At 37.6% G+C, this 26,365-nt stretch overlaps 3 protein-coding genes across 4 annotated transcripts; 1 reads left to right on the plus strand and 2 right to left on the minus strand.

Moving 5' to 3' along the window:
- Positions 1-543: 543 nt before the first annotated feature.
- l2hgdh (L-2-hydroxyglutarate dehydrogenase) lies at positions 544-7,732 on the minus strand. The gene is made up of 10 exons (XM_042388621.1): positions 7,496-7,732; positions 6,060-6,175; positions 5,007-5,158; positions 3,360-3,491; positions 3,118-3,280; positions 2,963-2,997; positions 2,701-2,868; positions 1,109-1,266; positions 852-983; positions 544-762 (listed from the first exon to the last, which is right to left on the minus strand). Exons 1-10 carry the CDS (start codon positions 7,585-7,587, stop codon positions 567-569), a joined length of 1,344 nt encoding a protein of 447 aa, XP_042244555.1. The 5' UTR covers positions 7,588-7,732; the 3' UTR covers positions 544-566.
- Positions 7,733-7,787: 55 nt separating this feature from the next.
- dmac2l (distal membrane arm assembly component 2 like) lies at positions 7,788-12,001 on the plus strand. Its single transcript, XM_042388625.1, has 5 exons — positions 7,788-7,864; positions 8,368-8,471; positions 10,000-10,208; positions 11,047-11,218; positions 11,331-12,001. The coding sequence occupies exons 2-5, from the start codon at positions 8,377-8,379 to the stop codon at positions 11,443-11,445; spliced, it is 591 nt and encodes a 196-aa protein (XP_042244559.1). The 5' UTR covers positions 7,788-7,864; positions 8,368-8,376; the 3' UTR covers positions 11,446-12,001.
- An 82-nt stretch (positions 12,002-12,083) lies between these two features.
- Positions 12,084-24,427, minus strand: cdkl1 (cyclin-dependent kinase-like 1 (CDC2-related kinase)). 2 transcript variants are annotated; one of them, XM_042388624.1, is made up of 10 exons: positions 24,285-24,427; positions 23,034-23,214; positions 21,439-21,560; positions 17,185-17,257; positions 16,740-16,830; positions 15,194-15,394; positions 14,402-14,484; positions 14,093-14,149; positions 13,518-13,679; positions 12,084-12,652 (listed from the first exon to the last, which is right to left on the minus strand). In XM_042388624.1, exons 2-10 carry the CDS (start codon positions 23,199-23,201, stop codon positions 12,551-12,553), a joined length of 1,059 nt encoding a protein of 352 aa, XP_042244558.1. In that variant the 5' UTR covers positions 23,202-23,214; positions 24,285-24,427; the 3' UTR covers positions 12,084-12,550. The 2 variants fall into 2 exon arrangements, with proteins under 2 accessions (XP_042244558.1, XP_042244556.1); XM_042388622.1 differs by having other exon boundaries at positions 23,034-23,295.
- Positions 24,428-26,365: the final 1,938 nt, after the last annotated feature.

The raw sequence follows: 26,365 nt of genomic DNA on the forward strand, positions 1-26,365 counted from the left end.
AACACATAACGCAACCTGAAATAGCACAAACTAGAAATAAAACAATCTTAAAAATGCGGTCTGTGTCGTCCAAAACAAACTCATGAAAAAAGGCGGCACTCCGTAGTTAAAAACCAGCAAAAAAAAAAAAAAAAATCCCCTCATGTATTGGTCTTTTAGATGAATTTATTCACAATCTATGGGCTGAGGAGGGTTGGGTTTTGTGAATAAATTCATCTAAAAGTGATTTTTAAAATGTTTCTTTTTTTAAACTACGGAGTGCTGCCTTTTTTACCTGACTTTGGTCTGGACAACACAGACTGTTTTTTATAAAGGCAGAGCACCCGACTGAATTTCAGTGCAGAAGTGCACCTGTTTCCTCCTATGAAAGCTTAAAAATGTAATTATGTAAGATACAGTCTGTTACTTTCTCCTCTGCAATTAAGGCTTGACCTGTAATAAAAATGTCTCGATGGCAACGCTGAGGTAGTGAGAGCTTTTTTTTACAACGTTACAGTTTCACTCGGTGACCTCAAGCTTCATTATTTGGTATTTCTGTTTTTCTGTTCTGCGATCACAGTGATTCTCTACAGCGAGAAGCGGTTCTCCACCTCGTCTGCGATCATTTCAGCGATGGCCAGGGAGGAGGTGGCCGCCGGCGAGGGAGCGTTACGCACATGGAGCACCCGACTGCCTACATCCCCGACCCCACCGTCAAACACAAAGTCATCCACGAGGTTTCCCTCCCGGTCGAGAGCCTGAGCTCGAACTCCTGCGGGACCCCTGCAGAGGAAAACAACCAGGTTACATTTTGTTTTCCTCTGAAGTTAAGCGCACTGGTGCCTGTTTCTATAGAATGGATGCATTTTTACCTCATCACGTCACTCAGCGAGAGTTCAGGGATGTACTTCTGCAGGATTTTAACCTGTGCACCAATGAAAACTCCTCTATACATCTCTCCAACTCCGTATGTTATGTTCCTCAGCACCAGTTTCTGAAGGCCCCTGAAATATAAAGAAACAAAGCAATAATTACACATGAATACTGTCATGCCGTTGGCTGAAATGTAATTGTATAAATGACACTTTACATTTGAGAGAATGAAACCAGTTCAAAGTTTTCGTTGTACCTGAATGAGAGTGCGTCTGCAAAGTCTCGTACGTTGAAGTCGTACACTTTGTAACCCTCCCGTTTGAAGGCTAGTACCGCGTTGGGGCCGAGCCAAACGCTTCCATCCATCCGCGGGGTGAAGTGAACTCCAAGGAAGGGGAAACGAGGGTCAGGAACCTATAAAAAAACATTTTAGAGAGACAAAATGAACAATGAAGTGTGTATGCATTATTTGAATCCATCTAATAACAGTATCAGGGGGTCCACCGGTACTTTCAACATATAAGTAGAAGTGCTCCAAGAAAAAGGCAAAACTAGCTCAAACTATCATCAGGAGCAGGTTGCCGTGTTGCTCAATGCATCAGTTAGACTGTTGACGTCACAGGCCTAAACTGTTGGTAAGGTTGAACATTAACACATAAACACTCAGTGTCATATATACCGAACCAGTTCTGAGTCATTTGTATCTGCTCCACATGATCATTTCAAAGTAAAAACGTAAGCTTGAAATTGAAAACATGCCTCTGTGTTTATGACACAGACAGTGACTCCACTCTTACAGGAACAGTGTTCAAAATGTATGAATCCCTACTGATGAAATTCTCTTTAATTCAAACCTGCCGCAAGGTCACAGGGATGGATTTGATGATCTCTTGCTAATGCTTTATTTTACAGGTCCTTTATTTTTATACTAATTTTGTGGATAATTACAGTAATTTGCAGGTGTTTAATTGTTACTTTTTAGGACATTTTATAGAGAGAGAAAAAACAGAAAAAGTGTTAAATAAGTGCCAATTAAACTTAGTTTTCAGTATGTAGTTTTGTGTATCAAACTTCAAATTACTATATCAGACTGTTTCTCAGAAACTCTATAATGAGCACATTTCCTGTCTACTCCCAAATTTCATCACCCTTTCAAAGAATTGACAGTTACACACATCAACAGTAACACAGCAGCTATTTTTAGGAAATAACTGAAAAATCCTAATATAGTACCATTTGACACACAAATCTACACACTGAAAACTAAGTCTGTTCTGTCAGTTAAGAGTCTTAATTTATTAAAAAATTTTGCAAATGAACTACATATGAACCCAAATATAATGAGAGGGTCTAATCTGCTAAAAATTAACCGTTAAATGCCTGCAAATTACTCCGGTCATTTCCAAGAAATTTGTATAAAATTAATGGACGTGTAAAATCAAGTGTTACCAATCTCTTTCTACGGGTTATCGCTTCAGCCTAAATACCCAAGTAGGGCTGAAAATGATGTGGAAACAACCCATTTTCCCTTAATTACTCTAAGCTGTTATGGTGTTTCTTGGAAACCTTAAACACATACAGAGGGAGTGACGGACTTAAAAACAGCTGAACCGGTTGTGAATTTTATACCCGAGCATCTCCACCCCTTCCAGCCAGTAAACAAGCATACAAAGGCTGCAGGTTGCTGATCTTATGTGAAAGAGTTATCTCTTTCTGCCACTTGGGGCCGCCAAAATTTGAAGTTGCCGAGCACATACAGTTCTTGTGTCTGCTGTTCAAATAATTTATGTGGATTACACAATTTTAAAAAGTTGGGAATATGGACATGTGATTCTCCAGCAGACTTACAGGATAGATATTTCCTTTAACTAGATAGTGTTTCTCTGGCTTCAGGACCAAATAGTCTCCTCTGAAGGGAACGATCCGCGGCTCCGGACTGCATCCAGATATCTGCGACAGGCGGTCTGAGTACAGGCCTCCACAGGTCAGGACATACTGGCACCGCACCTCGTTGCCCTGTTAAAATACAACAATGGAAACAGTGGAGAACAATATAAACGTGAAGAGATTGTGATTTTTCCTCTCTTTCACTCATATGCATGCATCTTACCTTTTTGTCTCTGATTGCGATTGGATATTTCATTCCTGCAAAATAAATTTAAAAAAAAAGAGATAAATATTGAGGTGGAATTCAAATAACTTTACAGCTCTTGTTAAATATGTCATATTATGTTGATATATTGATGTGCAGAATCTGTTTGTTACCTTCAGTGCTCTCAGCTGGGCTCTCCTTGACCATGGAAATGTCATTGACCTCATATTCAGTTACCACCGTGCCGCCTGCCTCTTCAAAGTCTTTTCCGTACCTGAGAGCCACCATCCTCCAGTCCACAATGCCAGTGTAGGGTGAATCCAAGGCCATTATGCCCTGCAAGGACGACATACTGTAAGCCTCCGCTGCTGTTTTTCTTTAGTCCAAATAAAAACAGTGTTTCAGAGTCTCTTACCCTGCAGTATGGCTCTCGCTCTCGGATTCCCTTCGCATCGACTATACTGAGATCACGCACGTTGTTCTTCAGGCCGCGTTCATATAGAGCTTTTAGTCTGGGGATCTCCTCCTGCTCCACGGCGACGATGAGCTGCCAATGTATAAATAACTCAGATCAATACAGAGGTAGACGGAACACAATGATCCACATGGCAGCTCTTTACAGCTCCTGTATAAGGCTGAGTATCAAACCTCAATCCTTTTTTGTACTGATTAAAATGTGTCAATAGGACAGAGTAGCAAAACCTGTCAGGTACTGAAAGCTGGCATCAAATGTTTGCTCATATTTGTTTGTAGTCTTCTTTTCTTAATCTTTGATCAGACAGTTTGGGAATTAAATCATGATTTTGCCACTTTTATATTGCAATTTGATGCAGGAAAAGTTCGACAACTGTGTCTAACAACATTTAAAGGGGACACATCATGCTTTTTGTAATTTTCCACTATTTACATACCCGGTACGATGTCAGATGTCTATGTTAAACATGGTCAAAGTTCAAAAACTTGAGGTTAACGTATGTAGAAATGCTCCCTGCAAGTCAAAAGCCACGGCTTCAACCTGCCTTGAACGCCTCATTTGCAACATTTTTTTCTAACTTGCCAACAAGCTGATGTCAGCTCATCACACATGCTCGTAAAACCTGTTCGTTTTGTAGTCGTGTTGCTAAGGTTTATCTTTGTGTTGCTTGTGTTGGCCACTCTCATATTTCAGGGTTAGGGTTAGGGTTAGGGTTAGGGTTAGGTTTTCAGCTTGAACATCCTACTACTATAGTTTGTTTAATGGTTTGTTGACTCCTGAGCGGCTGGAAGTCTCCTGAGAGGCAACTTCTGAGAGCTAACCAATCAGAACAGAGTGGGCTCATCAGGAAGGCGGGCCTTAAAGAGACAGGAGCTAAGACAGCCTGTTTCAGACAGAGGCTGAACTGAGGGGCTGCATAAAGAGCCAGTATAACATAAATAAGGACATTAAATTTTGAAATGTAAACCATGCAAAGATATTCCAGTAGAGCCCCAGAACATAAATATAGAGCTGAAAATGTTTCTATTGTTAAGGGTTTACTGTAAGGGTTTTGTAGAAATACAGTACATAATTATATTCCCCATGAAAAAAAACATTGTTTTGGTATTGCTGCCAATATTTAAGTATTGCATTGGTACTGGAGTGGAAAAATTCTACCCAGCTCTACTCCTGCAAGGCCGCACAGTATTACACCACTAGTGTTGGGGGCATAAATCAAACAGAAGTTATATAACAATAATGGATGCTTATAATAAAACAAAAGCAACCTTTTAGTGTCTCTTAACATGATTTATCATATCTAAAAGATGAGTTGAAAATAAAATTCACAAAATGTAAAATTGTGAATTAAATCTGTTGTATGTGCTTTACAGATAAACATCAGACAGAGAATTTTGTTTGTTAAATCATGGAAAACATGCATCTTATTTATCTGTAAAGAGTTGATAAATGACTACATGATTACATGAATATTGCAGTGTAATGTATGAATGTGTCCTGTCAGCATGTCAGCTCAGCCCTATGAGAGCGTCATCCACAGTAAACATGCTGTATAATATCTTATGTGGTTCAAACAAAAACGCAGACCTTTCCACATCTCTTGTAAGGGAGTCCTTTCTTCTCGCAGTACTCGTAGGCTAAAGTGGCTCCTCGCACACACAGACGGGCCTTCAGCGACCCCGGCGTGTAGTAGATCCCGCTGTGAATGACTCCACTGTTGTGCCCACTCTGGTGTACAGCTGGTGAGTAAGAAAGTGACAGAGAATGGAAGAGCAAGAAGAAGAAAGGAGGTTTTATTAACACTCATAGATTAATGGGAAAAAATATAGTCTTAAAGTTTTTCACTTTTAAAGGAACATTTTGATATTATGGTAATATGCTTATTTGCTTTCTTGCCAAGAGTTAGATGAGAAGATTGATACCACTCTCATGCCTGTGCACTAAATATGAAGCTACTACTAGCAGCCAATTAGCTTAGCTTAGCATTAAGACTGGAAACAGGGGGAAACAGCTAGCCTGGGGGGAAAAATTTGGCTACCAGCACCTCTTAAGTCCACTAATTAACACGTTATATCTTGTTTATTTAATCCATACAAAAACTGAAGCGTAAAAAAGACAAGTTGTGTTTTTACAGGAGTTTATGTGCCGTACTATTCTTTGCCAGGTGCAGTGACTTTCCCAAAATGTTGAACTATTCCTTTAAGGCCAAAATTGTCAACTACATCCGTGTTTTTCAAGTGTTACATTGTTCAGCATTAATACTTAAAGGGCCAATAACCAAAGTTGAAAACCTATACAGGGCTCCCAAATGAGACCAGCAGAACATTTAAGTTTCACAAAGTCTTTTATTTTCTCTTAAAGCACATTTCTTTCAGCACTGTGGTATTTAATGCTTTAGTATTGGCTCTGTACTCCAGCATATTAGATATGAAGCTTTAAGGAAGTGTGTTCAACGCATAAACAGTGTAGGACTATATTCAGTTTTGAATTGTGTCATCGAGAACATGACAGGATTACAGTTGCTTAACTGTTCACTCAATACCCTCAAATTAAAGCTGAAATTCAGCTCTTAACACCTGTATCGTGTGACAGATCGAACAGGTTGTTCACCAAAACACCAACATTCAAAACTCAACCCACAAAGCTCTTTTTCTTTCTCCAGCAGGACGAAGCTGAGCGTCGGATGTCGCAGAATGAGCTCTCTGGCCGTAGCCAGTCCCACGATGCCAGCTCCCACCACGGCCACGTCATACGTGCTGAAAGACAAAGGTGAGGTTACAGACAGTTCAAATTTAAGCTGGTCACTAATAACTGGCTTTGGCAAACAGCTGGTTTCACAGTTAGAGAGGAATATTTAGGTCAGTGGTTCAATGTCCAACTGTACATGTCTGAGTGAGCAACCAATAGACCTTTTAAACTGACCAGTAGGGAAACCCATGACACCAGAGTTGTAGTAGATAGGCTGTTTGTATCTACAAAGAGAATACCCAGCTCTGTCACAGGGCTACACCAAGTAAATCCATTTATAAATCTAATTAGCATAGACTATCAATCAAGTGGGGGGGCTCAACGTGTAGTTGCAGTTCATCCGTCTCCACAATGAAACAAAGGCAAAGACCTAGAAGAACACAGTGTTCCTGAGACAACATTTTACATCCTGTAACCTCATAAACATACAACACATTAAGAACAGTCAACAGCTTGTTGTCATTTTTGAAAATTAGAACCAGACAAAATGGTACCATCAATCCGGTGGGAGAAAAACAATTGTTTGGGATTATCACAGCCCACCCATCTGCACCTATTGGTGGATCATCACTTAGGAAACTTTGCTTCAAGGGATTTGATCCTTAATTTGCACCCAGATAGCTACAACAGGGCTGCCAGAACTTGTAAGAACTTGTACAGCTGCTACTTAAACCTAGAAAGCTCTTGCAATCTCTTGTTAGTCTCATTTAAATAAGAGGGGGAATTATCTAATTGTAAGGCAAACAATCATTTTAAGTTACAACGTCTATATCTCATAGTTTACTTAAAGCACACTGCAAAGGGAACCCCATTACATAAGTGGCTTGCCATCCCACAGAGTTGCCTGTTGACTCTATATGTCTAATATGAAACACATGTTGCATGCATGTTTTCCTAAAAGGAAACACAAAACGTTGACTGTTGAAAGTGTTGAAAAGTGACAAAGATAATATCTTCTTGCAGGTAAAAGCCAGTCAAACTACAAGTGCTCTGGGGGATAAAAGCTGCAAATGTGAATGGGGGAGGCACAAATCTTTTGCGTCCGTTAATAATTAAGTGGAGTGTGCAGATCAGGTTAAACACAGAGCAGAAATATTGTGCAACCTGGTTCTTGGTGCTAAATGCCCTTGGCAGGAACTGGGATTAATTAAAAGTTTGTTATTCAAGCAGGTACTCGTAAGACTGCACGTTTTCTTCGCTTATCTGTCAGTAATAGCATGAAAAGTGAACTAGTAAAGCAAGCACTCACCTATTCCCCTTACATTCAACTGAACCAGACTACAAACACACACTGTTGCCTGCTTTCTTCTCTGTAATGTCAGACTCACCTGTGCAGCTGTCTGCTCGCAATGTCCTTTAGCAGTTTCGGCTGCGCTGTGCAAACAGCCTTAAAGGACGCAGCGCTCAGAGTCCGAATCATTGTCACAGTTAAAAAAAACCCTTCAGAGTAGCTTCTTCATTGTACAACTACCAAACACACTTCCCGGGGGTTTCTGTTTAGTGTTTCCTCCTCCTGTTGCCGGTGTTAGCCACCCATCCTGAAAGCCAAGAAGTTGGCCGTGCCCCTTTTCCTAGCGACGCTGTACGTAAACGCGGCCAGCCAATGGGAAAGCACGTTTTTTGATGACGTCTTAAGGTCAAAGGGTACAGCTATGGACGTCTTCCAAATGTAAACAGTCCGATCTGTTGGAGGACAGGTGAGAAATTTTCGCAAATATCTTTATCAACAGCCGTATTGATGAAAATGTGATATTATTTAGGAAACATGTACTGTTTGGAATACCAGTAGATAACTCTTAACTGAATTAACAGCTTTATATTACAAATCTTTTAATCTTTTGTTAGCTAAATGTCATAGTCATGACAGCTAATTCACAGGTAAAAAGCCAAACTTCATGGTTTTCACAAAGGAAGTTAAACAATACATTGATTTTCCTCTAATCCAAAGGCTGTAACAACTATGAATGCCTGTTTTTATTTTTCTTCTGCAAACCGTAAGATAAATATTTTGATATTCTGTATATGATGATTGTGGAAGAGAAACTTGTAACTGTTTTTATGTCAATAAAGCAGTAGAAGAAGAAAATGTAAGACATTTTAATCTATTTTTCAATTTATCAAAGAGAATCCGGCAGTTGCTCACTTTAAATCCAAAAATAAAGCTAATTGTGTATTTATTTATTTTCTATTTATGTTTCAGCTCTGAGACATGAGGCTTTTATCGAAGGCAGTGCAGTCTGCTGTGAGTCAGAGAGATTGGAGCCGCAGACACTTCTGGGGTTGGCTCAATGCAGTCTTCAACAAGTGAGACACTGCTAATTTAAGATTAACTATACACTAATGCGAGCTAATGGCTGCACAGCAAAGCACGAAGAGGCTTATAAACTGACAGACACTCAACACACACCTCAGTTAACATGAATCCAGTGTGCATAGTCACCTTATATCATTTTTTTTTTTGCCATGTTATACATATGTTCAGTGGTGGAAATTAAGTACATTTACTCAAGTACTGTACTTTAAGTACAATTTTGAAGTACTTGTACTTTACTTGAGTATTTCCATGTGATGCTACTTTATACTTTCTACTCCACTACATTTATCTGACAGCTGATGTTTCAGTATTAATAATCTAATGATGTCATATATGTCATATATAATAATATATCAGTCAGAGGGACCAAACCACTATTTTTATTGCAATACTTTAACTACATCAAGCTCATAATATTTATGTACTTTTACTTATGTGGGATTTTTCATGCAGGACTTTTACTTGTAATTGAGTATTTTACATTTCTGTATTGGTACTTTTACTTAAGTAAAGGATCTGAATACTTCTTCCACCACTGCATCTGTTTACAATTACATTTATTATACTGTACACTACTTACACACAGTCTAATACAACAGCTTTGCAATAACATTCATGAGGGCTTAGGTTTTGTTAAAACTGGTTTAGAGAGGTGATGATTAACTTTATGGTTATTTTGGAGACTGTAGTTTGTGCTGAATTGTATTACATTACAAATATTGTGTCCACTGCATTTATATGAATGAGGTTAGACTGAGTGTATATCATGTTTTACCTTTTTACTCTGTTATATGCACTTTATACTAACATACTCACCTTATATTGCACTCAAAGCATCTGGAGCAACTAAACACTCCAGAGCTTCATGTTTCTGTCTTGATGCTTCTCTGTTTAGTCAGTGTTTATACTTTGGTCTTGAAGAATGATGATATCCCATTTGAACAACATTTTTTTAATAGTTTAAATGACAAATAATTCAAACTTAAAAAGCAAAACTAAATACCTCAGTATTACAAACAAACATTAACAAATATTAACAAACTTCATGGTCAGAAAATTGTATCAGTGTTATGTTTGTTGACTTTAAGACCAGAAAAACAACATTCAGGTTATATTACTTCCATAATCTACTGACCCTTTAGATTATTAAGATGTCAAAAATAATGACTAACGTCCATCACAAGTTATCTGAACCCAACGTTCCCGGTGGTCTTGTTTATTTTGTCAACAAACCCCAAACCCAAAGTATTGAGTCTATAAAGTTGTGCAACAGAGAAAAGAAAGCAAATCCTCACATTTTAAGCTGCGACCAGCAAATATAAACATAAATGGCACTTCTGCTTGATAAATAACCAACCAAACAAATATTTTTTATTTGCTCAGGTTACAAAATGCCATTTGGAGTTTGGAGTTTTTTATAGCCCTTTTTGACTCCTCTCTTCTGCCCTCTCAGCACCCAAGAATGTGAATCCATTTCATTACACGTCATCATCAACGTGTTTGTTGATCTTCTCTCAGGGTGGACTATGAGAGGATCAAAGCCGTCGGTCCGGACCGAGCTGCAGCAGAGTGGCTGTTGAGATGCGGCGCCAGAGTGAGGTTTCAAGGTTTCGAACGCTGGCATCATGACTACAACGGACTGCCAACTGGGCCTCTGGGCAGATACAAGATCCAGGCGATAGACGCTACTGAATCCTGCATCATGCACAGAGGGTTCGACCATCTGGGTCAGTGTTGGGAGTGTGGAGAATATTGTGTTCTTGTCCTTGTGACTTGTCTCTCTCTCGTTTCCATTTACTCCTGTGATCATTAATGTTCTCTCTCAAATAGATTTAACAAGACAAAGACTCTATAGCCACACATCCAGTGAGGCTGTAACTCTTTGGTATAATGTGATATTTTTGAATAGAGCCACTATGATACCATAACATACTTTTTTCTGATCCCTTTATTTGAGATATATAACTGTTTTTCTATGAACCTTTTTTCATTTATCAAAAAAAGCTAAACTGTTAAATAGTATCTAAATACAAGCAGCTGTACAGTAATTTCACCTAAAAGTATATAATAATAAAGAATACAATAAAATCATTCAATATAACTTATCTTCTGGATACCATGAATGTCACTGCCAAATTTTATGGCAATCCATCCAATAGATGTTGAACCCAAGTATTGGATCAAGAGACATTTCCATTCCTGAAGCCATGAGACTGTTATGAAGCGATGTTCAGAAAGTGTAAATTTTGCAGCAACTATCAATTTTTAACATGAGTGAGACCTCCACCGTTGACCTGAAAGTGATTCCCCTCTGTGCTAAAAAGAAAGGAAAGGCGAGGGTGAAAGTGCGTCTCTCCCAGACTGATTATCCAAAAGTGACGCAAGTAGCCAGGATGTTTTACACCGAGCAGGCACAGATACACAAAGTCTCTGACCTTTTTGGCTGCCGCACTCAAAACCGAGTGCCAGAGTCCACACAGTTTTATGTTAGTGCAAAGTTCCACTTTTTCCTGTTTTGTAAACCGATCAGCAGAGAGTGTTCTGATGCTGTTTTCATTTTTCTAGATGGTTTGAAATATGTGGAGGAGATCAGGTTCAATAAGTGCATCTACATCGAGGACACTTGCATGGAGAGGTTGAGCTCAATGGAGAATCTGCAGGAGACTTTGTACATGATGGAAGTGGTTTCATGTGGAAATGTCACAGATAAGGGCATCATCACTCTGCATAAACTCAAGTGAGTGTTTATGATGCTACAAAATCTTAAAATGAGATAGTTTCTGTTCATTCAACTGATGCTAATTCAGCCATTTTCTCATAATAACATATTTTGTATTAATTCCACACAGGAATCTGGAGTATCTGTTTCTCAGTGATCTGCCTGGGATCAAAGACAAACAGACAACAGCTGACAGATTACAGACAGCACTTCCACGTATGGATTTAGTGCTGGACCTGGAGTGAGGAAACACCCTCCTGCTTTAGAGTGTGTTTGTAAAGTATGAACACCTTTGGAAAAAGACACAATCCGGAAGAGGCATACAGCGCTTTGATCATCCAACATGCAGATGTAACATCGAGTGTGTTTGCATGCAAATGTAACGATGCAAGCCTTTTTTTTTTTTAAACGAGAATGTGCAGCAAAGGTTCTTCTTTATGCAAAATATTCGAGTTGATGTGTCTAAGAAACAGTCCAGAAAAGAGAAAAGTTGAAGCACTTTATATTGTTGACAATAGTTTTTCCGTTGCTAGAATGAACTATTCTATTTATTATATTCTCAACATTCAGGTTACTCCATATGTGTGTACACAGAGAAAAACAAACTTCTTCATCTTTTCTCTTTAGATTAATTTGGCATTTGTAAGATATCTGAGGACAGACAGATGGCTGTGAACATCCTTAGCACCAAAGTTCCAGAGATAACGAGTACAGTGTGGTATTGCTAACTGCTAGTTAAGGTTAGTTAAAGGAATATTAAATGTATTCAAACCTGACGTCAATAAATATTATTTTCAGAAATGTTCATGAGTCATTACATGTGACAAAAAAAAGTCAAAAGTTGTGTCCTACATTATAACTTATTCAAGGTGACAACAACATAAACTCACTACCAAAAACATGTCACTCTTACAGAGTCCATCAGTATATATATGTATATATATATATATATATATAAAACATTTGGCAAACCAGACAAGGCAGCACGTTGCAGTTTTACCTTCAGTCACTCAGAGAGCAGAGCAGCTCATTGCTCTTTGTCTTTACACATCTATACAAAAATACAACAAAATCAGCTTGAAATGTAGGCAACATACATAAACCAGCATGTCTGAGTGGACATGTTGGGAATAGTGCATAGACTTACATCAATATCAAGAGACACCCGGTACACCCCATGTGAAAAAACAAACATTTTAAAAACCAACCAAATCCTCTTGAATGCTTCAAAACGCAAGGTGCCACCAGAATCTGCTTCATTTCCTGAGTTGTTGTTGTTGTTTTTTTTTCAGATAACCCTGTTTGTTGATGGTGTTCAGGGTTTAACTTCAGATATCAGGAGCAGCATGTTTAGATGTTTGGTAGGTGATAGTTGAACTTGCGCAGGTTGTTGTAGTACTTCTTATTATCCAGAGCTGGAAAGATGCTGCTGCCAGTTAGTTGTGGCAAATACTAGAGAAAAAAACAAAAATCAGAGTTCAGGGAGAGGTTTAAGTGTAATAAATAATTTTACATATTAATTAAAATGATTTGGAACATACAATAATGATCATAAATGATTAAACAAGTACTGTACTGTCCATTCTAATTGTAAAATTTCTATTTTGAGTCAGTGGAAGTCAAGAAATATAGAAAAAATAGTCACAGTTCAGGAGGAATACAGCTCCAGAATGTGATTTACATCTAGTTTCATACATTCATTGCATTTCCTGTTGGTTCCCAGCTGTTTGGTTTATTCTAAGGAAGCCCAACCACTTTAGAAAAGACATTAATTGCTACATAATAGTTCATTTGGAAGCCATTTACAGTTTGGCTGGTTTACGGGGAAAGCATCAAATCCTTTCTTTTCTTTTCTTTTCTTTTTATTAGATTTATAACCTCCTTGAATTCAAGAAAGTTGCATCTAAATTATTAGTAGAGGTATATATTTTGTGTATGTGTTTTTTTACATAAATATTACTTCAACTTTTCAAGATAAGCTGGTAATAAAGTTGGTCAGACTTCCCATTCTCTAATCTAGTGGTTCCAAAAACTGAAGAGTTATTATTTCTGACATTTTTCTTACCTGGGCTGCTGCTGTTACCTCATAATAATACATTTAAAATGTCCATTTTTATACCCAAAAATAACATGTATCCAGTGTTCCCTGCTGGATTTCTCGCAAAGGAAATATTTTTATGGCAGATTTTCCAGTTTGATAGCTGAAAACACTGACTGGACAATATGTGATATTTAATAAAAACATTCATAATGGCCTCAATCATGGCAGCATACTGTATGAGCCCGACCATTACTCCTCATACTGAGGGCCGCTCACCCCGGGAGGGAGGTGTTTGCGAGGTAAACGTGTCCTCTTGTTGCTGGAGCGTTCCTGCTCTCGAGAAGTGCTCTCGCTCTTTTCTCGCAGGCTGTCGAAGTACGGATGCTGGAGGAGCTGCTCGCATGTCAGCCGCTCGGACGGGTCCATCCTCAGACAACCCTGAACCGCCAACATGAGGAGAAAGTGAAGGTTAAAGCGAGAATTTCTTTTTCTTTTGACCAGCATTTGTCATGACGATTGTGTGAAACAGAACTTGGTAGTTACAGCCAGAACTATGCAGATACATGATAAAATATTTATTCTAGTTATTTGGGAACATGCAGCACACTTCACAGCACTTACACACAGTTTCTGATTTATTATGTAGATGAATAAAAGTGTTTTTCAGATTATAAATTCATTTAAAGATCTTTAGATTTTAAAGTACTTGAAATCAACAGTTTTTCAGTACTTTTCTGACTGATGAGATGTAGTAAAACATGCACATTTCAGTGTATTTTGTGTGAGAAATGCTTGCAGATTTTTACTTTGCCACAGATTGTAACATCTTAGATTGACGACAACACCGTTACCTTCATGAGACTCAGAGCTTGGTGTGAGAGAATTGGATATTTTTGCTCCAGAGGTTCCTACAGAAACAGAAAAGGACAAAGATTCAGTATTTTTTTTAAAACTTTTACTACACAGACTTTATTTGATTTGGTCCATTTCCCTTTTTCTTTCCTTGTTTCCTCAACAGAATTAAACTTTATATGCCGAGTTAAGGCCGGCGAAGTCCGCTTTAAACCAATTTTCTTTTATTATGATTCATTATTCAAACGTCAGCTACAAGTCAGATGAAGTGCAGATACATTGTGGTCGGTGTTTTCTTTCCTGCTCACCATGTCTTGAGGCTCTGGGATGGAAACTCCGCTGAAGAACTGGTTGTTGCTGAAAACCTGCTGATGTCGAGGGATCAGATCTCCTGCAGAGAAGACAGAAGAACACAGTCAGTCCGGTTTTATTGCTGTTTTAGCTTGAACTCATTTTGACAATATTTTATAATATAATAATTATTATTATTTAGGATTCCATCACTTGTCCAACAATTTAAAGACATTTTACAATTTTCATCTTGTCCTGAGAAACATTTTTTCAACTTTCATAACTTTCCCAAGAATTTTATTTTTTTTGTCTTGCATTCATCTGTTTTACTCTCAAGAATTTATGAAAAAATAAACAAAAATCTTTAAAAAAACCCAAACAAACATTGGCCTAAGTATCCAGTGTACACAGGCTTTGTGACTAATATCCAAAAAATCATCAGAAATTACTTTTTAATTAACATATTTAGATATATAAATATCTATGCTAACATTTGTTGATTTACATGCTGATAAAAACATAAATCTCTGTACTGCAATTAAATGCTCTTCCTTTAGTTTGTTTGTGCTCATTTTGTGAGAAAATTCAATTAACTTTTTATCATTAATCTACAGACTTGTGTATTTTGTATGACCCATATGGAGCTCCTTATCATTTCATCACAATGTGGTTGTACTGAAAGGACAGGAATTGACCATAATCATCCCGTCACACACAAGAAGGACGTCACTATGAAGCAAAAGGAAATATTTCTCACTCTGTAAAACACGTACAGGTTTCCGCTCGGATCAGCAGCAGACTGAGCTTACCGAGAGTCTTTCTGATCAGGTACAGCTGGTCCATGTCAGACTTCCCGGGCCACAGAGGAATCCCCGACAGCAGCTCGGCAAACACGCAGCCGATGGCCCAAACGTCCACCGGAGGGCCGTACTGAGTGTCCCCCACCAGCAGCTCGGGGGCCCGGTACCAACGGGTGGCCACGTAGTCTGTGTAGTAGTCACAAGGTCCGGCTGGAGACACACACACAACACGGGAACACATGACATGAGGTATCTATGGAAGGAGCTAAAAGGTCATGATGTAACGTAAATAAGATGTGTAAACAGTAGATGTGTCATCCAGCCGCACACAAACCACTCTGCTGAACCAGCTTTAGATCAATATACTGGTGTGTTTATGTTTCAGGACATTACTTTTTATTGATCATCAGATATTTAAGTTAGTTTGCCTCTTCACTTTGTTTATTGAGTATTCTGTATCATTATTTGCTTCCCATGATTTTCTACATCTGCGGCCCCCAAACGTTTCAGATTGTGGCCCTTTAAAACAAAACAATCCCCACTTATGGCCCCTCGTTACAGGTTATATATGAATGATTTAAGATATCTGACACATGACGAACGAAAGCAAAGCTGAATGAAAGGGCATAAAAAAAACAAAAACAAATTTAACAAATAAATAACAACAAATAAAACAAAAATATTTTTTTCTTCTTTGCTATGTTACTTTTATTTATTGCAGTTTTGGGGTTTTTAATTGCTGTGCGGTATGTTTAATGAACGTTGGGTTTATGCTTCATGCTTATATTTATATTGCTTATGTAAACTATGTTGTCATGTTTATGGTTATATTTTTATATTTTGTTTAAAATGCAAAGCACATTGAGCTTATTGTAATGAAATGTGCTATATAAATAAAATTACTGTTGTCATTGCTGTTGTGTGGAAGCTAATTAGGTTCCAAATAAAGAATAAAGAATATATATATATATTCCTTTTCTGGTATAAACGTCGACCTTGTCAGGACCAAAGCCTGATCCTAATGAGACAAAATGTCATATCTGAGGTCCTGGTTTAGGTTTGGGTTAGTCCGTCCACAATGACTGGAAGTCAATACAAAGTCCGAATGAGGATAGCGGCGTAAACTTAAAATAAAAAGACAGAGAATAAATAACATTTGTCTTTCATTTTCATCAGTTAGAGTTATCAAGTTTACAACAAAGCATGAAGGAAGCTCCAGATACAGAATTTATCATAACTTATATTATTATTATTGTATTAAAAATGTATCATTAAACATATAAACATCAGTCTGAGAAATTTTCTAACCAGACAAGAATTTTAATTCTGATATAATCTATAAATATTTGTCATTTTGTGGCATGAAAATAAACAACATCTAACACACTGAACATCTGCAGCTTCAGCACAAAGACATAAAAACTCAGTTTCAGTTCAACCTTTGCAGCTTCACACTTCCCAGACTAGATGTGACCTGTAAGGACAGCGGTGCCCAGCAGGTGGCCCAGTTAAATACATGACAACAACTGTGGATAAAGTCTTTAAAAAAACTTACTGAGAATCCTCGCGAACCCGAAGTCGCAGAGTTTGATGACTTGGTGTTTGGTGATGAGAATATTCTCCGGCTTGACGTCTCTGTGAATACACTGCACAGACAGAAACAGTTCAGATTCTCGGCTCGGTTGAGAGATGCTGAGGATAAAGGAGCTGTGTGAGAAACAGTAAAAAAACAGCCTGTTAAATAGGGGCCCTTGTAGCATTTGTTGTGTCTTGGTGATACATTAACTGCTGGTCAGCCAAGGGGAAGGAATTCTTGTTAAAAAAAAAAAAAAAGAGCCATAAAGCAGAAGGCTTGTTGGCAGCTGGAGGAGGGAGGAGACCGGAGGAATTCAAAAACAAACTGAGGAAGTTTGACAACTGACTAATAAACTGTATCCTACATGAAGAGACAGGTAGAGCAGAAACTGTGTAGCCAGAAGGAGAAAAAGTGAGTCACTTACATTTTGTTTGTGACAGAAGTTGACAGCTTGAAGCGTTTGCCAGGTTATACTTTTTACAAGCTGCTCAGGAACTCTGTAAACCAAGAAGGAAATCAAACATTAGAGCCAAAAACAACAGTCAGTTAGTCAGTCAGTTGATCAGCAGGAAAAGAAAAATGTGTGCTAAAAGTTTGATTTCAGTTACTGGACAACAAGTGTCACTGTTCACTTTATTTAAAGTATATTTCTTACATGTCCATACTTATGCTAATTATGTCCATATTCTATATCAAGGGGTCATTGTGGAATAAAGAAAAGCCTAAATAAGTGTTAAAAGTCATTTATTAATTTAAAAAAACAACCCACTTTTGATTCACAAAGAGGTTATTTGATTATTTTTCTCTGTTTCATGTCATTCTACTTTAAATCCTTTGTTTTTTTTTTTGCTTTTGTTCAGACGAGGTTTGCATTACTTACAGACATTACTTTAGACTCTGAGACTTTGCCGATTGCTGCTTTCTTGTTGTTTACAGTTATGCATTTGTCTACTTGCAGTTGTTTCTTACTTTAATAATATATTTTTTTAAACTTCTGTCTTGTGCTCTTTCTCTTTATACTTGTCAACTACTTGAGAATTTGTACTGCGGCTCTTTTTGAGTCACTTTCCTCTAACGCTTGATTGTCTTGTCTTGTTTGTAAGTCGCTTTGTATAAAAGCTTCTGTCAAATAAATAAATTATAAATTCATTAACTGAAAAATCAGATAAATCTTTTCAGTTATATTAATCCAGTATTGTCCTTAAGAATGACGCTAACAACTGTTTTGAGGAATCAAAGAGTCTACAGTCATATTAAGCAGCTAACATGCTGATGTTTAGCAGGTGTAATGTTTTTTTTTAATGGATGTTTATCATGTTCACCATCTTAGTTTAGCGTGTTTGCAGTCTATCATTTGCTGATCAAACACAAAGTACAGCTGAGGCTGACGGGAATGTCGTGAGTTTTGCAGGTGTTTTGTAATAAACCAACGTATTTGGCAAATTGTAATTTTACCAGATTTTTCAGAATTTTCAAACAATTTAGAACAAAAGTTAAGAAGTAATTTCTCCATATAGTGTGTTTATCAAATCAAACTCCATACATATAGTCGACCTTACACGTTCAGATACAAGCAATTGTGTATTTATAATCCATTTCTTGTATTTGATTGGTGCTCACTGAGACAATTTCTACTTCTGCTCTCCCAGGAGATAAAGGAAATAAATGTCTCCTCTTTAAAAGGCTCTAATAGTTTCTGGTGTGTCATTCATTGAAAGAAAAAAGTCTATTCTTGTATTAATATGACTAGAAAAGTCCTCATTAGTGAGTAAAGCATTGTGAAAACGCCAAGTCTACTAAATTTCTTAGGAAGTGATAATTGTAAACCAACAGGCTCATGATCAGAAATGACAACGCTCTCATACTTACAATCTCTAAACAAGGTTGATAATTCTGTCTGGTTTCATTACAAAGAGATTTGACTTATAGAAGTCTGATGATGGCACTAAGAGAATCACCAAAGTTATTTTAATTCATCCTGAGGGGGGAATGAATGTTTGTACCAAATTTCACGGCAATAATCATTAAGGAATTTTACTCAAAACCACAAATGTCAACCTCATGGTGGCGTTAGAGGAAAAGTCAGGCGATCACCAAAGTTATTAAGATTCATCCTCTGGGGATCACGAGTGTCAACATTTCTTGACAATCCATCTAATAGTTGTTGAGATATTTCAGTCTGTGGACCGACAGACATCCCTGAAGCTACAACTCTAGTGTAGCTTACAATTAAACTAATTCTTATCTGCAGAATTAAGTTTATTTGGATTGTAGAAATCTGGGACAAAATTTAAATGAATCTAGTCAAAAAGATGAATCTAATAAAGAAGCATGGACTGTATAAATAACTTTCTTCTTGGATTATGTGAAAGCAAAACTTCTGTTCCTTGTTCCGTCTACTTTTGCTGTGTTTTCCAGACATTTCTTTTCCCTCAGACGGTTGTAGAGGACGGTGAACAGTCCCGCCGTTCCTATTGTGAGTCCCGATGCTCAACACTGAGGCTTTGTTGGTTCAGGGACCATCATCTATCAGCGTTGCCGTGGAAATGGCTAAATCGAGCCTTGTGACTGACAATTAAGAACAATCTCCGCCCCTTCTTCCCACTTTGTTTTCCCTTCTTTTGAACCCCTCTGCGGCCCGGGAGGCTACAGGCCAGGACCGGAGGGGGAAGAAACCAGACAGCGAAAACACTCCGTATAAAATGTGGCCGGGCCTAAAGAGTCTCGACAGCTCCCCGCAGGCAAAGCATTCTGGGAGAGTGTCACTGTAAACATTCCACACGGAGCAGGTCAGCTTCCCCGGAGACGAGCGTTGTGCCCATCAGAGGCAGACAAAGCTCGGTGTACGGTGTGGTATATATGTAATGTAGAGATAATAGAATGTACACAGCACTTTGTTTAATGAAAAGCGACCGAACTCAGATTTATGCTCTCAGTATCTCAGTGTGTCAGAGTGAAGGTCAGTACAGTACAGCGAGCAGCCAGCTGTGCATTCAATTAATAACTTTAAAGTCCTGAAATTGATGTATAATTAATGTATTTTGTATTTCTGATGTTTTCTTTTTATTGCTCTACCAATACAAGTACTATTACAGTCTGTACGAATTGGAAAGGACTTGACACATACCTGTAGGGCTGGGTGACATGGTTGAAATTATTATAATTATATTAAAAAGAATATTTTTCAAATGTCAGTATATGTTGAGATATGGCAAATGTGTGTAAAATCACATATAAATGAATGTTTAATGTAATTAACTGTGTTTCACTTCAATATTTGTTAAGACTTCAACAGCAGGATAGCTGCTCTTGATGTTTATCTAAAAGAAATGGATGAGGAGCCCCCCAGGGCCTGTAAACAAGCATGGTGAATCAATAATTAGTTTTTAAAATAATCTATAAGCCCCCTGAGTCATAATTATACATCTATTGTACATCTCTAAAGGGTAAATATGTGTTGGACTACCATACCTTCACACCATTTTGAGGTATTAGCTCTAAATTACTTAATTTTACACATTTAAAACAAACTTTTGAATTAAAACTTTACAAAAAATAATGTATCAAATGCTTAAAAAAAGTGAAGCTCGTAGTCATGAATTCACACCCAGTTCACCTAAGCTCTGCAGAAAGTTTCTGACGTCTTTTAACTCATTGTTTTTGTTCTTAACAAACTGCCATGTTACTGTTTGCTTCACTCTCACAGCTCTCGTCAAGCCTATTTCTTGCAAGCAGCTGTTTTCAGCAAAAAAAAGTATACAGTATACTCTGCCAAGCATCAAACAGCAGACAGATAAAGTTAGCGACTAGCTGCTGAATATGGTGGAGCATTTAGCAGCTAAAGAGACAGATACTTCTCTCAGGACCTAATGGAGACCAAATCAGAGCTAAAAGGAGAGTGAATATTGGATTTATAGATTGAAACACGACTCCAAATGGATATAAAATGCTTAAAAAGGCAACCGTTTGCTTTATAAGGTGATAATACGTCAATGTTGTGTTTACAGCTTGATCTGCTGCCTCCAAGTGGCCAAAAAAGCTCATAGTGCAGCTTTAAACCTGCATTTTTATGGCTCCTTATTGACAGTGGAAACAAATCATGAACACAACACTGACTTATTATCACCGTTTAAGTTGATATATTGAACTTGTTAGTAAATAGTTGCTTATTTACACATCCAGCAGTTATGGAGCAACATTATCATTAATTTGGAGTTGTGTTTCTGTCTTTCCATTAGCTAACTTTCCATTAGCTCCTTTTTTGCTCTCTGCCGACTCCTGAGGGAAATATCTGGCTCTTAAGCTGCTAATTGCTCCACTATGTTCACCAGCTATCTGTTAACTGTGTCTGCTGACATTTGGTGCTGAGCAGGTGGTGTACAGTGGGTTTTTAAAGCTTTTTCCCTGAAAACAGCTGCCTTCTGCACCTGAAAACGACACTATGAGAGCTGTGAGAGTGGACCAAAACAGTACATTTGCAGCCGTAAAGCTAAACAATGAGCTGAAACTAACTATGAAGCTCCGTAGAGCCGAGAGAGGCTGCAGAGTCACTGATAATTCTCTGTAGGTTGTGTATTTTATACTTTTTATATTGTTATAATAAAGTTAATATGAACTAAACTAACTAAACGGATATATCTCGTTGTTTTCAGAGAGGAAATCAGTGTCGGTCACCCACCCTCTGGGATGGCGGTCCAGCTCGTTGAGGACCGTGTGGTCACAGTACTCGAACACGAGGTGAAGCTTCCGTTTACGTCGAAACACTTCGATCAGATTGACCAGGTTGGCGTGTTTCAGTTGCTGCAGAGACACATCAGATGGAAATAGAACATGACAAGCAGGGATTTATTTAAAATCCTGCACACAAACAGGCAAATTCAGTCACATTCAGACAAATATAGTTTTAATAAAAATGACTAAACCAGGAAGTCTGCTGTTCCATCTGTGGTTTTGCTGTCTTCGACCAGACTAAACTGTTAACAGATGGTAATAAACATGCTGTTGCCCCTGACAACCTGTCCCCATCCTGTCCTATTTATGAGCTCCGGGTGTCCAGAAGGCCACCGACACTCCCACCGACCGCATGACTAATTAAACCACCAACAATTGTACCAGTACGTCTTTGATAATAATTATGCAGGAAAGACAAACAAAACAAACAGTTTTCAGCCTTTGCTTTAGACAAACATGAAGATAAAATTAATGCTTTTTGTCAGAGAAAGAACAAAGAACTAACTTATGTTGTAGATTTCCTTTAAGATTAATTAAGTGACTGTTAACTAACATCCTCTGTCTTGCATCCAGAGTGTAAACTGACATTTTAGAGTCAACTTGTTAAAAACAAAGAGACAAGCAGACTTTCACCATGATGTTCAGCTGGTGCCAAACCCTTTTTACACCTCACAGATATTTCACATTTTAATTGAGGTACTCGTGTCGGCCCTCCAGGCTTTTTCCTTTATGCGATTACAACCCTCTAAACCTGTTTTGAATGCTACTCTTGTGAATGAGAGCTTCTTTGAACAGCAGCTACACAAAAATGCTTCCCACTGTCTCCTGAATTAATTGCACGGTGTCCCTCCTGCTGGTTGCACAACAGAGAGGAGACTGTTTATTTCCTGATGCTAAAAAAAAAAACAGGATTTGCATCTTTAAGACATCAAATAAAACTTAAAAATAAAGTATTGCATCATAGGATTTTGTTGAATATAAAGTAGAGGTTAATAAAAATGAGAATAAACTGAACTCTGATCACTTTTCTGTTTATTTTCTGTTGTGTCTTGTACTATCAGACTATTTGAAAGTATATTCTCTCATCTTCTATGGTTCAAATTATGAATAAAATCTAGTAAACCGTATTTTACAAGATGCATTTAAAAGCTTAAAGGTTTCTTGCATAAAATCTAGAAATAAGGTGATTCAGTACAATAAGATATTTGTATTATGGGTTGGCTGATATTTGGATGCTGCTCTATGTTGTTTGCATGAATTTTAAGTATCAGATGAGTGTACGGAAGTCAGGAAATGCAAAAAAAATAGATGAACAGTTAGTCATGATAAAAATAAAAATGCTTGAAGTTTCTCATAATTTCTGACGTACTGTGAGCTTTTTTAAATCTTGAATTTCTTTACATCTATTTTTATCTTTTTCTGGCAGAAATAGGCTTCCATAGCCTGGTAAACCTGGACTGCTGTTACATGAACTTAATGTCAGTTAATGTCATAAATGTACTTTTTAGGTGAGGAATAGAAAAGTATTGAGTGTGTCGTTACTTTGAGCATCCTGATCTCCCTCAGTGCAATCTTTCTGATGATGGGATCGTCTTCGGACTCCACAAACTTCTTGATGGCGACGATCTGCCCCGTGTCTTTGTTCCTGCACTTGAAGACGACGCCGTAGGAGCCCTCTCCGATCTTTCCGATCTTCTCGTACTTCTCCATCCTCAGGCTGGACCTGCAGACATCCGAAGGTTGAAAAAAAAAAAAAAACGCCTTTACAGTGCAGCGTCCAGGGAGGCGGGAGAGTCTCTGCAGCCTGAAAACAGATGAGAAGAGGAAGAGGAGGGATTCATTTGACATTAAATAGAATTGATTTGGGTTTATCTTGGTGATGATATAAGCAATTTAGATTTTCTTTCTACACTGGTGGCAACTGGGGCTGCAACTAACAATTATTTTAATTATTGATTCATTTGTTGATTATTTTCTCAATTTATCAATTAGTTGTTTGTCTATAAAATGTCAGAAAATGCTAAAAAAAAACATCCAAAGCAACCTAAAATGTCTTGTTTTGTCCTGAAAAACAGTCCATAACTCAAAGACATTCAGTTTACTAAAGAAACCTGAAAAAATCCACATGTGAGAAGCAGAGAATTTGGGCAGTTTTCTTAAAAAATAAGAAAAAGAAAGACTCAAAGTGATTAATCGATTATCAAAATAATTAGACTAATTGATTAGCAGCTGTAGTGATTCTGTTTGCAGATGAAAAACAGAACAGCATCTCTCTGAATATATACAAAATATACAATAAAGGCTTCACAAGCAAAAACTACAAATTATAATCTGAGCTATAAAACACCTGCAGCCAAACTCAGATTTGGAGTTTAACCTCCAAAAATGTTTTAAAACAAGCTCTTCAGCTGCCTCCAAATGATAGATTTAATTGCTTAGAGGCAACATTACACCTGTGTCCCAACTGTTAGATTGCGTAACTAAAACATTTGCAATGCAAAGTATATTAGGTCATTTCCCTGAAGGGAGACAGAAAACAAAATAACACAGAGGGTGAGAGAGCCGGAGGGAATACAATCAAAGTGCTGCACTTATAAACAGGAATAACCAGGACGTTTAAATACTAAACAGCTAAATGAACAGCTCAGCCTGCATGATTATAAATGATGTTGCAGGCTTGCATGTGATCAAAAACACCTCAATCCTGACGACACGAGCAAAGTTGCCTCATGAAACCAGTTGATCATAAAGACATAGTTCAATATTTCCTGTGAGTCATGACATTAAACTTACTGTCAGTGAAAGGATCCTCTCAGATGTTTGTCAGACAGGGATTCAGAGGCTGCAGCTGCTGCTTCTCCTAAACACAGTCCTGCAAGCTGGAGGGTCACAGCTCGACTGTCCCTGCAGATCCAACAATCCTCAGTCAAAGATTTTCTGTCAAGTCTGAGAGACTAAGTCCTGACATCTGGTCACACCTTTCAAAATAAAACGCAGACGTGAACACATTTCTTCTTGTGAGGAAAAAGTTTTGAGGGTTTATGTTCATGAGCTTTTTAAGTAATTAACCACAGAAACTGACACATACGCAGTAAGGCTTACTGCTTGTGCAATTGTACTCTGTTGTTAACAAAAAATCTCATAAATTATTTATTTGAAGATCCCCTCCAGATGTTTTAAGAGGTATATAAAATACTCTACTGGTCAAAGGTTTTAGACCACCTCATTTTTTCCAGTTTTTATTGAAATTTACATAGTTTAATATCTGAGTGTACTCTGAAATTATCTAATTTTTAATATCTAACAGCCAAACAAACTCGTGACGTTTTTCCTACAATGGAAGTCCAATATTTTTCTCAAGTGTTGCAGAAGTTAAATGTGTTGTTTTGCTTTCATGCTGCTGTCCCGCTCATCTCAAACCAGCTCGATGACTGTCCCATTAAAGCCTCCCGTCTTGTTCTTTTTCTTTTCTAAAGTAGTGTGTAGATATGTTTTGGATCATTATCTTGCTGCAGGATGAACCTCTGATCATCCAGACCGGAGGGTGCTGCTTGGCTCTGCAGGGTCTGGAACCTGTAGGAACTGTTTGCATCAACTTTCAAGACTTCATTTACTTCCATTGCTGCAGTTAGTTATGAGTTGTTACCTATTACTACATGGAAAATGTCATTTTATATATGAAATTAACTAATTAATTTTTTAGTTTTGGTAACCTTTTTTACTTCTGGTAGTTCACCGTCTACCTTTGCACCATTGGAGTAGATTCACTGGACTTGAACTGCTTGGTAGCAACTTTGAATATTAATTTGTGTCTGATACGTTTTTTTCCAAGGAAAAAGTTCCATTATCTTGTTAAAATCCCTAAAGTTTCACCTACTCCTTCTCCCTAATTAAAAAAATCCAGAATCTATGAATATACAAATATTTTTTTATCCCAGAAGTTTCACTGCTGGACACAAGATGTCTCCTTCGTCACTTTTAAGTCAATTCTCAGTGTTTGTGCACTGAAGGCTTCAAGTTTCCACATCACATTTGCGTAAGTTTAATATTGGATCAGGATTGGCTTCAAATACAGTTGTAATGTCACAAATCATGTTTGTAGGCCTCATTCATTCTGCACAGTAAAGCTCAAACATGCAACTGAAGGAACAAGAAGACAAACGTATTTTTGAGTGGAGACGGACTTTAATTTTATTTAATACATTTAATTCAGCACATGAGGAGATAAAAAGCAGAGCAGAAACCTTCATTTAACTGTGCAGTCATAGTAATAACAATTTTATTGTCTGAGTCTTCATGAAAATAAAGTGTTTGATGACAACACTAATTGATACTACTGATGAAAAGAATAGTATTATATATTGATGTAGCACTTTTCTGAACCCTTTTAAAGTGCTCAAGCCGAAAAGACAGACCCTGTTCTGTATCCATTCTGATAAAATCCTGAACTGAGTCTCCTCTGGAAGTGATACTGATGATTTTTATTACATGTCATTTTAAAACTCTAATTATTTTTTGTTGTGTTGTGTTTATTGCATGGCAACTCTGTTATAAAAAGAAGAAATTGTTGTCACAATTTTAGGGATCTTCAAATGTTTTTAGACTGTCAAAGTTTAGTTTGTCAGGTTTGAGTGAGGTGTTAAAATTAAAATGCTTTGTTAAAATTCTTTATTTTAAAACCAGATTTAAAGAAGACACATAACATTAGTTAAACGGAGAGTAAAGATGGACAGACTAAAACAAAAGAGAAAAAACAAGTAATAAAGGCAAGAACTTGAACTAATATAACCTTTTCACCATCTGTTTTAGTGAATGAAGTGCCAGTATTTTTACTTTGAAGGTGAAATCATCTAACTTCCAGCTCTATCTACTGA

Source organism: Thunnus maccoyii, chromosome 16, assembly GCF_910596095.1.
Source record: "Thunnus maccoyii chromosome 16, fThuMac1.1, whole genome shotgun sequence".
Taxonomy (NCBI): domain Eukaryota; kingdom Metazoa; phylum Chordata; class Actinopteri; order Scombriformes; family Scombridae; genus Thunnus; species Thunnus maccoyii.